This window comes from Sceloporus undulatus, chromosome 1 (assembly GCF_019175285.1).
Source record: "Sceloporus undulatus isolate JIND9_A2432 ecotype Alabama chromosome 1, SceUnd_v1.1, whole genome shotgun sequence".
Taxonomy (NCBI): Eukaryota; Metazoa; Chordata; class Lepidosauria; order Squamata; family Phrynosomatidae; genus Sceloporus; species Sceloporus undulatus.
This window is the reverse complement of record NC_056522.1, coordinates 196,408,811-196,421,815: the sequence shown is the minus strand read 5'-3', so window position 1 is coordinate 196,421,815 and position 13,005 is coordinate 196,408,811. Positions and strand designations below refer to the sequence as shown.

The 13,005-nt window shown below is 40.9% G+C and overlaps 1 protein-coding gene across 3 annotated transcripts in view; it reads right to left on the bottom strand.

The window, feature by feature from the left end:
* Window positions 1–13,005, bottom strand: part of STAT1 (signal transducer and activator of transcription 1) — a 40,233-nt gene that overhangs the window by 1,414 nt on the left and 25,814 nt on the right. Inside the window, exons 17-23 of one of the 3 annotated variants that reach the window (XM_042476587.1) lie at window positions 12,021–12,156; window positions 10,072–10,121; window positions 6,647–6,741; window positions 5,047–5,186; window positions 4,152–4,337; window positions 3,214–3,286; window positions 845–941 (exon numbers count right to left, since the gene is read on the bottom strand). In XM_042476587.1, coding sequence (XP_042332521.1) covers window positions 845–941; window positions 3,214–3,286; window positions 4,152–4,337; window positions 5,047–5,186; window positions 6,647–6,741; window positions 10,072–10,121; window positions 12,021–12,156 — 777 coding nt within the window. The remainder of the gene's footprint in view (window positions 1–844; window positions 942–3,213; window positions 3,287–4,151; window positions 4,338–5,046; window positions 5,187–6,646; window positions 6,742–10,071; window positions 10,122–12,020; window positions 12,157–13,005) is intronic. The other 2 variants (XM_042476604.1, XM_042476596.1) reach the window with 2 other exon arrangements.

Sequence of the window (13,005 nt, the reverse complement as noted above, 5' to 3'; positions counted from 1 at the left end):
GCATAATCTATTGCCACAGGCTATGCTGCCAAAGGTGGATGGGAGTAGCCCAAAAACCTGGCGGGCCACAGTTTTCCAGATGTTTTCAACAGAGCATTTGATCTTACAAAGCAACTCTTACTCCACCCAATAGAATACATATAAACATCCCCACATATAAACATCCCCTCGCCAAGCAATGTAACTATTTCTCAATGCTACCTAAGGAGGAATCAAACACCTTGTGCAATGGTTTTCCCAGACTACAAGTCTGTTGGAAAGTCCTCAGGCACAACAATGGCTCCTGAAGAACCATGGAGGGTACACTGGAAAAGCTCCCTTGCACTGCTATCCTGCTGGCCACCTTTGCCTTCCCAGACCTCCACCTAAGCATGCAAGTGGAACTTCACCTTCCTCCAGGATCTCAGTCATTTTTTCCTCAGTTTAGGCTATTGTGCACTACTGTCACTGTGAAACTACAGTCAGATTTCTACCTAGGCTTCCCACCACATAAGCAGAACTACGGAGCCTTCTGCAGTTTATAGTAACCACCTTTTTGGTACAGGAAATCCACATCTCAAACTTTCTCAATGAATAATTGGAAGACACTCAACCAAAATGGATTATAAATGGAAAAAAGATTTAGGCAAAGACTGCTGACAGTCAAAAGTTATGACCAAAAGCAAGGACTGGGAAGCACATTATTAACTACTGAGCAACTCAAAGGGGAAACTATTTGCAGAGATAACTGCACTTTGCAATAATTTCTTATTATTGTCTCTTAGGACTGCCATTTGTCACAAAAAGAAGTTTAAATATTGATGACAGACTTCCAAGAAACCCACACTATTTGCCATTTACTCACCATAATTTCTGTAGGGCTTACCATTCGTGCCACTTCACTAAAATCTTCAGGAGACAGAGGCAAGAGGTTGTCAGTGGAGAGCAATCTGGAAGGATGGCTGCTAGGCAAAGAAGGGACAAAAGCAACAAGAATAAAATAGCTTTTTCTAATGAATTGGTAGCAAGAATATATAATCAAGTCCTAGCACAGACTGCCTCTTTTCTACAGAAATATTTTAGCAATTTATAAGTGCCCAAGAGATGTTGCCCACAGTTGAGAGAAGCCAGCGGGCAGACCTTCCCTGTCCTGCTGAACCAAGTGGCTTGGCTCATACTGTAAAGGCAGTGGAATTGCTGTTCTCCATATGGCACTTGGGTTACCCTTGATAGCACTGTAGGTGAGCTACAGCCAATGATAGTATTATCCCCTGGCCTCAACAACACACAAGCCCAAATGCCAGGCATGTGTTAAGGAAGAACTTCATGCATTTGTAACATCCCAGGTAGGACTAGCACCAAGAAACTTGAAAGGTGCTGCACAACATGCCAAGTGTGTTACAGGATATAAAGGCAGAGAAAGGCTATCTTTCAAATCCTAAAAATTGCTGCATTTCATATTCTATGCCAGGCCTACTTCTGTGCCCAAGAAAAGTAAAATTACGGCTGTAACTTTTAAAAATAAACAACTGGCAAATTATTTGTTTAAACTATACATAAAGGCATCTGATTTACTGGTCAACACATTTCAAGCAACGTTTTAACAAAACAGGCCATCTTAGAAGAGGCATTCTCTCTTCATCCTCACACAGAAGAGAATCTCTCTCTTAAGATGGGACTATTATGTATGCTTTTAAAATCTTTCTTAAGGGGAAAACATGCCTTTCCCCCCTTCAAAACCTTTGTTTTAGTTATATGCAAATCCAACTGATGAAAACAAAACCTCATTTCCATTAATTGTTAATTAAAACTTCTTTGTCCATGTATGGTCAATTATATCAGCTTGGGAGAAGAATTTACACACACCTCCTTCATACATTTGAAGGAAGAGGAAGACTCCAAGAATATTTTATAATGCCTGCTTATATACTGTGCTTAGTTTTTCTCTTAACATTTTCAAGAACGACTCTGATGATTACACATCCTATTCAATGTTATGATGAAGATTACACATAAAGCACCCACTGCAAAGACATGCACATTATAGGCATGCACTCCAGAGGTCTGGTCTTTGGGGCTTACGATCTAAATAATTCCAAGGCAAGACATAATGAGAAGAGAACACATGAGAAATCTAGAGAATGGAGGGCAGTTTGGATCTGTCAGTAAATTTAACCCCATTTTGGAATGGACTGATATGTAGAAGAAAGGGAGAAAAGGTTGAGTATCCCTTATCCGGAATTCTGAAATACTCCAAAATCATCCACACAAGTGGCTGAGATAGTGACACTTTTGCTTTCTGATGGTTCAGTGTGCAGACTTTTGTTTCATACATAGAATTATTTAAAATATTGTGTATATAATTACCTTCAGGCTATGTGTATAAGGTGCATACGAAACATGAAATGAATTTCATGTTTAGTCTTGGGTCTCATCTCCAAGATATCTCATTATAGATATGCAAATATTTCAAAATCCAAAACAAAAATTCCAAAATGGAAAATACATCTGGTCCCAAGGATTTTGGATAAGGGAGACTCAACCTGCAAAGGAGACAATACATACTCTATGCTCCCCAGTTAGACTATGCCTACTTTACTGCCGAGTCACCCATCCCACCTTACCCAGGTTAGCTATCAATCCCACCTCTCATCATCATCCTCTTCCTATACAAGCTTCATCTGAGGACAACACACCCTTCCATTTCTGTCTCCCTTCTTTAACCCCTCCTCATCCAGAGAGAGCCCCACAGCACCTAACTACGTAGGACATGGTTCATGTTTGATTTACACATACACGCCTCTCCCCAAACACTGGAAAACAGTTTCCATTTCCAAGGACTACATTCAAATTAAAGAAGCACATTATACCAATATAAAAAAAATACTTTTTTATTTTGACATCTATATATCAAATACTTTTTCAAGTGCAAGAGTAAAATGTGGGACAGGTGGAGGTGTTGCATTAGGAGCTGGCATCAAGTGAATGCTGCTGGTGATGGTGAGAGGCAGGCAGATCCACAATGCAGCATCCAGAATCAGCACAGGCATGAGCAAAGGCTCCCCCTCAGCTGTGCTGGTCCCAAGAGGCCACTCTGAAGGCACATAACCATGCTGTGTAAGCAGCAAAGAAAAGGAGGGGACTCCTCCTACCCTGTCATAACATTGTGACAACTCTAGAAGGAAAGCTCAAGTGTTTGGAAAGTATACTCAGGTGTCTTCTCAGCAAACTCACACTTCAGATACAGAGATTAGTTCAGTTTTGATGTATCCTTTTCCTCCACCATCAACATCCATGGGTTCTTGGGCTTTAAAAAGAAACAGAAAAACCTCACATAAGTATCCAGAGAACTAACCACACCACCCATCTATTCCAAAACCATGCTATAACCAGTACAAGTCTAGGTGTGGCTACTCAAAAATAAGGCTTATTTACAGGCCACTGGGTCTAGGAATGCAGCCCAATGTGCACTGGGCATAACAGAAATAGTCACACCTTGCAACATTAAGTCCAAACTATAGGTTCTGCAGCCAGCTCTTTTTTCTTTTTAAAGAACTTGACAGTTATGTTGTCTGCAAAATATGAGAAGACATGCTTAAATATTCACACACTGCCAACTGTCTCCTCCTCCCAGGGTTCTGGGCCCGTTTTGGAAGCAGGGAAAAGAAATAATAGTCTGTGGTTGTAAAGAAATTTATAAGAATAAAATATGCATTGCCTGCTTGAAATCCCGCTATAAAGATCATGGAAAGTGGCCCTCAGCTGCTATCAAGACTGTGGCCAGTGTCTTGTCAGTGATATATGCAGGCATAAATTGAACTACACATGCAGTGTATTTTTTTTTTTTTTACTAATGTGTGTAAAGATTGTAGCTAGCTGAAGGCAGCATAAGCTGATTTGCATTTGTGAGCTCATTACATATGAGATAGCTCATTCAAGTACACCCAAGTAGGATGTGAATGGACACTGTCTCTATGCATTGCTTTTGTGCACTGTGAGTCCCATTGTGGGAGAAAGACGGGATATAGATATTTGAAATAAATCAATAAATAAAATCACTCTTGACTACAATACTAGACTAATAGAAGCTGGAAATCCAATGCCATCTGGGGGGGCCAGAGCTTCCTTACCAAAAGTAACTTAAAAACAAAGAACAAATATAAGCTGCTCACACTCTTTGGGTCTGGAGTAGTATTTTCCGAAGGCATTGTCCTTGGGGATATCTGGATAAAGGTATTTCAGTGGATTCTCAGGAATATTCTCAGCTGCCATCACTTTGTAGCCACGAATGATATCAGGGAGGCTAACGGCAGTGAGCTCCTTCCGTGTGTAGGGTTCCACTGAGTGGAAGCAAACATCTGGTAAAAAAGGAGAAAAGCAGCAGTGGGAGAGAAGTGTTAATACATGATTAAAAGCTCAACTTTTCATGCAACCTGCCTGGTCTAAAACTGAAAGGATGTCACACATGCCAATCTGTGTTTCCCTCTTCTACTGGGGTTGCCAACGTTCCCAATCCACGTTTCACTGCCTTTAAAGAGGGAGCCCTGGTGGCGCAGTGGTTAAATGCCAGTACTGCAGCCACAAGGTTGTGAATTCGATCCCAGGCAGGGCTCTAAGGTCCACTCAGCCTTCCTTCCTTTCATAGGCTGGCTGCCATTATGCAAATCCTTATGTAATGATTATGTATGAATAAAGTAAGATTTCAGTATTGAAAAAAATTGGGACCAAAGATTAGTAAGGGTGGTATGCAGACACTTGAAACAGGCTTATTTCTGATTTTTTTCCCCCCAGTTTCCAAAATTTACTATCCAGAATTTGGCCTTTCATTGGTTTTACTTTCTTGATCCAATTTCCTCCTAGGGCCATCAACCTTTTATTTTTATGTTACCCCTAATAGCTATGCAAGCAAGCTTAAAACAAGGTTTAGAGGGAAACAGAGTTTGAAGGCGAGGTTGCTACAGCCAGTGACCATGCTGGCTGGGGTGGTGAGTAGAGTGCCGAGAAGTGTACTCCAAACAAGTAACCTCCCAAAACACCAACAAGAGTTCTTTCTCGATTTCTGCTTACCAGGAGGTGGCCCCTCTACCCAGGTAAAGGTGATTGCTCCTTCTCGGCTACTTTCGCTGAATCGCAGGAGAAAAGTACCACTTGCTTTATCCTTGAGCAAGGCTCGCTCTCGCTCTTTGCTGATAAAGCCCATTATGCTTCTGTAACATAGAAAAGAAGAAGCCACGCAGGTTTACTCTGCCCAAGTCCACAAACCCACCTGCAAGCTTTGTCCCAGCATCCTGAACTAGCTCAGGGTGGGGAGGTGGTTTTTTAAAATGCTTCTCCTATATTATACAGCTCAAGGCACATGCACACATGAGTGCATGATTTACTGTGGATGACAAACTAGAATAGCTCTCTCAAGGTGTATTTATTTCTACCTTTTTGAGATGTAAGTGATACCACCCTATAAAAATGCAATTTCGAGTTAATTAAAGTGGTTTTGATGTCAGGATATGCATGCCTTGGGCACTGTATGCTGCTTCAGAACCTCCAGTGTAGGTCATTCTAATGGCTGTTGTATACCTAGACAACAATGAGAGATGCAATGGTCTGTGGAAAAAATTGAAAAGAATGATGGTTGCTTCCCCCCCGAATCTTTTTTTCCCACCAGATATTTTTTTTAAAAATGAATTATGGAATATCTTATTTTCAATTCATATATAAAATATCTAAGACAATGTGTTCATATATTTTACTCCCAATACAATATTTATAAAAGCTACATAGGCTGTATGTTTTATGTTTTGAAAAACTAAAAAACTACATACAGGTCACCTCATTGCCATTCCTGGTGTTGGTTTCCTTTTCTCTGTTCTTTTTATGGAAATGAGTGCTTTATGTTTGCCTGACAGTAAACTAAACAACTCTTGTTTTATAAATGGCTGTTTTGTTTGGTTTTTATTGCATTTTTTTGCCTGCTCCTCATAAATAGGCAGGTTCCTTATAGCTGTGGTATTCTTACAACTCAGGACTTCGTAGTTCCATTTGTAACAACAAACATAATTTAAAAAGTAAGTTTAAATTTGTAATAATTTTTGAATAAATAATACTTTCAGTATAGCAGACATAATTTTTTTGCAAAGTAGCTTAAACATAATGCATTTTATATTGTTAAAATAACAAAGTAACTTTCAATCCATAAAGTGTGCTGATATTATTTTTTCACATTTTCCAAAATTTTCAGTAATTTTTGCTGTAAAATTTATCTTTAACTACAGTTAAAGTGTTTTCAGTGTTCTCTAGCAGAATTGTAAGGATTTTTTGAAAATGTATTGACATTAATGAGTTAATGGGCAAAGTGCAAATCTCCAGATCTTGCTGGATTACAACTACAATCAGCAATGGGAAGGAGAACCAATGGTGAAGTATGCTGGGACCTGAAATCCAACATCATCCAAAGGGCCACTCTTTGCTCACCCAAAATTAATCTGACATCTCCTCTACTGTTTAAATCTTTAAGAAGTCCCAGAATGTCAGACATATGGAATAGATAATATTTCCCAAGAGAATTAAGATGTCCAAATCTATCAGTAATCACAATAGACTCCTTTATTTTATTTTTAAATTGAGGCCCCAAGCACAATGATACCAGTAGAAATCCCTCTGAAATTCTTACCCATCATTCCAGAGGGAGAGAAGGTGCTTCTTAATGAGTTCAAGTATTCCTTCAACCCACAGCCAGAAGGGAAAACTTTTATCATTTATGTTTTCCTAAAATTGAAAGAAACAAAAGAATGGTTTATTAGAAGTTGCCAATTTATCTTGCTGTGCTGGAACTCTCAAATCCAAGTGCAAATTAGGTCAAAATAATGTCAAGGTTGCGCTCTCTCCAGCATGGTACATCTGCTGCAGGAATCAGTAGATTCTGATCAGGTGGGTCTCTCCTCTCCTTTGCTGCCAGCCATGCACCCCCCAAACCTATGCCCCTGGGAGAGGGACTACAAACTGCCCCAGAACCACAGTGGCATCACTAGTGGGGTGTGTTCTGCACTGGGTGACATCCCAGAAGAGAGGTGACACCCAGCACCCCCCCCCATCTCAGTATTGCAGCCTTGTTCTCCTCCAGAAGCACCACCACCACTTGTATCACAAGTCCTGCCCCCAGGAAGCCCCACCCTCTGCACCATTTATTAATTTATTTTATTTATTTTAAATAAATAAATAAGACACTTTCTCCTCCCTACAGCCCTAGTTTGTCTACCTAAGGCAGGAAAACCATTTCGACTCCCATCAGCCTCACATAACAGGGCTACTAGTACAGGATGAAAGGAGTTGTACTCTGACATGTGGAAGCCACAGAGATTCTTATCACTGATCTAAAGGCTTCTCCCTACAATCTGAAAAGAGGACCCAAAACATTGTGTATGACTTTTATGATTTCTGGGTACAGTACCTAATCTACCAGTGGTATCTAAACAATACATAGGACTCGTAATATCAATGCAGCAATATAAACTTGGGATATTTATGTACAAGATAGATCTTCAGAAGACACCTTTCTGAAAGTGCAATAATCTTTTACTCCATCAACTCTCAAACATTCTCTTCCTCCTACTATTCACTGTCAAGAAATAAATCAGTTACACAATGGGCCCTCCCCTTACACGGGGATCCATTCCAGATCCCTCCACGTAAGGGGAAATCTGAGTGTGCTCAAGCTCCACTGAAGATAATGGTGCATGTGCCATTGCAGCTGCCGGATGCGCCAAGGCTTTTTCCGGCGTGGACTTCCAGCATACGGTGGAGTCTGCGTATAATGCGGGCGCACTGTAGTACTTCACTTTGAATTAAGCAGGGGAATCTGATGTCATTTTAAGCAGTATCATACTTGAGCATGTTTAAAATGGATGAAACTGTGCATTTCCCTCTTGCATATAAAGCTTGAACACTGTAGAGAAAAAACATACTAGTATTTTGTGAGACGTTTATTTAGAGCCCTCTGCTGGCAGTCAGTAAGAATACAAGATTACAAAGGAAAACAGAGAGCCAGTGGCTTGAGCACTGGACTAGATAGATAGGACTCTGGAGACCAAGGTTTGAGCCCCCCACTCAGCCATGCAAATCAAGTGGGTGATGTCGGGCAAGTATCACTCAACCTCAGAGGAAGGAAAAGGCAAACCCCCTCTGAACAAATTTTGCCAAGAAAACCCCGTAATAGGATCTCTTTAGGCTTGACATGAAGGCACACAACATCAACAGCAAAGGTCCATGGTAAAGCCACTGCTGATGTATATATCCACACCCACTACTGTCCCTGTTCATAGATTTGTCAGTGGCTCAAAAACTTGTCAAAACCTGTTTGACAGAAAGGCCAAAGGAACAGATGCCTCCATCATGCCACCTCAAAATGACACCCTCCATTTCCAGTCAAGTAAAAAAAAAACAACTCCAGATATACTGAGACCTAACTAACACCAGGAAGGATGATGAACATGACTGTTGCTAATGTCAGACCAGACTCACTGCTGTGGGTTTGACTAACTGTCCCAACTAGAATAGACCTATTGAATCAACTGTGCAGCCTACTGTTATTGAGGCTAATAGAGGATTTAGGATACAGTGTCCTGCCACAACTGCTGCACACAGCAGGATGCAGTGCTGTATACATTCAGGGATCATGCAGGCCTTCCATCAAATGATCCAGCGGAACTGCCCTTCCTTCTTTTTGCTTCAAGTTCCAACATATTGCCTACTTTTATACTTGAAGCAGCCCAGAAAGTTAGCTTAAGTGCTACCTTAAGATGGGAGGAGGCCTACAAAGATCTCTTGATAGGAGGCACACCTAAACATTTTTGGTGAGTGAAGAGAAAATAAGGAAGGATATCCTATGGCCCAAGTGGGGACCTGTGGCCCTATGTATGTTGTGGAACTTCAACTTGTATCAACACCAGCCATGGTGTCTAGAGATTATGGGATCTAATGGTCAGAGTTATTATGCAAATAGTAATCCAACATCTTGGGGTCCACCTAGATACAAATTACAAGAAAAGATTCTACCTAAACATTAGAAAGAACATCCCTGCTATAAGAGCTATTCAACAATGAATTAACTGCTTTGGAGGGTGATGGATTCTCCTTATCTGAAGGTCTTTAAATGGAGGCCGGATGGTCATCTTTTGGGAGTGCTTTAGTTATATATTACTGCATGGCAGGAGACTAGATGGGCTTTGAGATCCTTTCCAACTCTATGATTCTATATACCACTCCATCTGTTAGAAGATCCTCTCCTGCATTCATTCTTTGAAACCATCCAATTGCTAAACTAAAATATACTTCAGAATAGCAAATCACATGTGTATGTTGATCTCCATAAGAAATGTTATTCAGTTCCAAAGAGTACAGCCTGTGGGAGAGAAATCTCCACCCCACAGATGTTTCCCACCCAACCCAGGGAGATGTGGCCACACACCCTGTTCTCAGTCCAGGCAGCTACACTCAATGGAATTTCCACTATCTCTGACCATTGATGAGAGACAAAATAAATTCCTTTCCTTGTCTTTCCTCCTCCTTCTTTCTCTTTAAATTTTTTATCTGATGCCCGATTGCTGTTATATATGTTTTCAATTGTTAATTGTACTCTTGCAATTTATAATAGATTGTACTATGACATGGATCATAGAGTTTTTAATGACTGTAAACCGCTTTGATCTGCAGGAAAAGCGGTATAGAAATAAAAGTTTTATTCTTTATTTATTATTATTATTTTCCTGCATAGGGAAAAGAAAGAGGAGCAAAGCTGGGCCCAACACATGAACCTACAGATAGAAAAACCTCAATTTGGTACTCCAAATGTGGAACAGATGGTATTAGGAATGGGGCCTTCCATGCTAACATCACCCTGGCTGCATAAAAAGCAACTGAGGTTGGTGAGCGATGAAATCCAGATACTCAGATGATTCCAGTTCCCAGCCTGTAATAGGCCAAGCTGAGCACAACTCAAGCCTGTCCAATTAAATCTGAGAAAGTTACCAATAGGACTGAATTGAGCTGTAACAATGGCTTCCACCCCATTTAAACTGGCTGAAGAGAAACAGCTCTTACCTTACAGAACCTTGCCCAAGAAATAAGGCCTTCTGGAGTGCATCCACAACCTAAAGGAAAAAAGTTTGCCATGTTACTAACTTAGTTGCTAGCCACATATGCCCCCAGCCACACCTGGGACTCCTCTACCTCTGCACCCTCCATTTTTCTTTTTAAAATCCTTTTAACTGAAAAACCTTGTCCAAACTTTCTAGGAGCCGTGTGGAATCCATTTTGTCCCATTTTGAAATCCATCTGATTTGTTTTATGACTATGGTGCCTTTCACATAACACAATTTTAACATTATGATTACACTTTCCATGGCAACATCCTCAGGTTTGCAATTGACGGACATGTAGAAGCCACAACCAGGGAATTTCTCTTCTGGTGCTTCTGAGCAAACTACAGGATCCCATACAATGTACCCACAACAGTTAAATAGAATCCAGGGCTGCACCCACACTGCAGAAATGTTCATGCCTGACACCACTTTAACAGCCATGGGTCAATGCTATGAAATTCTGGGAACTGTAGTTCTATGAGATGTTTAGCCTTCTCTGTCAGAGACCTCTACTGCCCCAGTAAACTACAGTTCCCAGGATTCCATAACATTGAGCCATCCCAGTTAAAGTGGTGTCAAACTGTGTTTTTCTGCAGTTTGGATGCAACCACAATGCCACTGATTTTGTAGTGTGAAAAGGCCCCATTCCCAAACTGGAAATAACCAGAAGTAAATTCCTGTTTAGGAAAAAGGTCCCCTCCAAGCCTAAGACAGATGAGTGGCACAGAACTTTACAAAATCATACTATACTCCCCAGACCCTCAGAGAATGGGAGAGGGGGATGTAAGAAAAAAGACTAAAAATTGGGCCCTGAACTGGAGCTCTTGGGGACTGCATGTGGCTCACAGTCTATACTTTACCTAGCCTTGGATTATGCTTGTGTAAATAGAATGCAATTAAGACTAAAGGCACACAAGAATTTAATTGCACTTGTCCAGAGACAAAGTGAGAAGGAACAGAGCTTGGAAATGTTAATGTGACACTATAAATCCCAGACCTCCCAGCCAGCACAGCCACTGACTGTAGCTCTGAAGAGGGCTAGGAAAGGGGGGGGGGGTGCAGGGGGAGAACAGTTTAAGAGGCAAGACCAGAATAAAGTGGTTGGGACCTTGGAATGGTCCCCAAGATAGTAGCCTCTTTCAATTGCTGCATTAGTTACTCTAGGAATAGCATAAAAAGCTGAGAGTAAAATAGAAATACAGAAATCTTCATAAGATTTCAGGGCCAAAACCCTGAGGTTTACAAACTGGTGAAGTCAGTGTGGACGCTGTTAGTGCTGCAAGTTTGATGCTACAAGGAGGAGCCCTGATGTTGTTGTTAAGCATGATACATAAAGCACCAACTACAGTTGCACAAAGTATGCTACTGAACGAAAGAAAACACACACAAAAAAAACCCCAGGTATAACAAATAAGGAAGATACTGTACATAAACACACATTTCAAAACAGTGCTTTTGCATTGAGATTCATTCCTTTTGGTAGGAGATGAGTGGCCAGGCCCTGAGATCTGGTAACTCTAGATATTATTTCCATAAATAAAAATATATTAAAATTAACTCCTTAAAATGCTTTTGAACAGGCCTGACCTCCTTAGATAGGAAAGGCGTTAATAAACAATATGTTCAGCAGAAGAAGTGATAGGGGACATAACTAATACACGAGGAAGATTAAGGGCAGAAACCACCCAAAATCTAACTTTGGCTGTTACTGCTGAGAGGACTGTGCTGAACAGACTTCTCAAATGGTGTGACTTCAATTTTAAGTTTCACTGCATGCCATAATTAATTAAATCAATGTCCAATGGAAGACATAACATGACCAGAAGAAGAAGAAGAAGAAGAAGAAGAAGAAGAAGAAGAAGAAGAAGAAGAAGAAGAAGAAGGAAGATACAGTGAAATGCCACCTACCCAGCAGTTTCTCCCCCAGCATGTTCAGCTGATCTGCGTTGAGCCCTCTTTTGGTGACGGAAGAAAACTGCCAACTCAGAACATCAGAAAGCTGAGCCCACCTTGCACATGGAGGATTAAGGAAGAAGGACAAGTTCTGGGTGGCAGGGGATGAAAAGAAGGAGAAAAGATTTAAAATACAAATGTTGACTGCATTTATTCCTGCATGGCAGGGGGTTGGACTGGATGGCCCTTGCGGTCTCTTCCAACTCTATGATTCTATGATTCCTCCTCCCAAGGAGTGACTTCCACATCCCTCTTTATCCTCACAAAACTCTATCTGGCAGATTTGGCTACAAGACACGAGACTAGCTGAGTTTCATCACCATGATGGAATTTGCTCCTGGGTCTCCCTAATCCTAGTTTGAAGTCATCCACAGTCCCCACAGAATTGTTTTTTGAAAATAATGTGAACTGGAGCTCAACATATCATTAATATCTGATCTAACCAGTACAACATACTGGCCCCGTAACATGGCTGGGATCCAATACTTATGAGGGCAAGATCTCAAATAAGGGGTATTAACTTTCCTTCATCAAGGGAGTTTCCCCTCCCTTCTCCATCCCACCCCACCCCACAAGCCATGTTAACCCTTCAATTTGAAATATTGTTGCATTGGATTTCAGATGCAGCCTGAAGCATTGCCAACTGGAAACATACTGACAAAGGTGGTGTAATGTGCACAAACAAATGAGGCTGTTTCCTAAGGGGATCTTTGAATTCCAACCAATATACCAAAAATGTTATCTTCCACATCCCCAAAAAGGTGTTCCATGGAGAGGTAAATCAACCTCCCCCCCCCACAACACCCACAAAAAGGCAAGAGAACTTAAGCAGTTAACATTCAATAATCATAAACTGTAACTTGTCTTGAACCTCCTAGATTTAACTTCTGCTTCTGTGCCATCAAGGTCATAATATCTAGTATGTTTTTGAATCAGCATG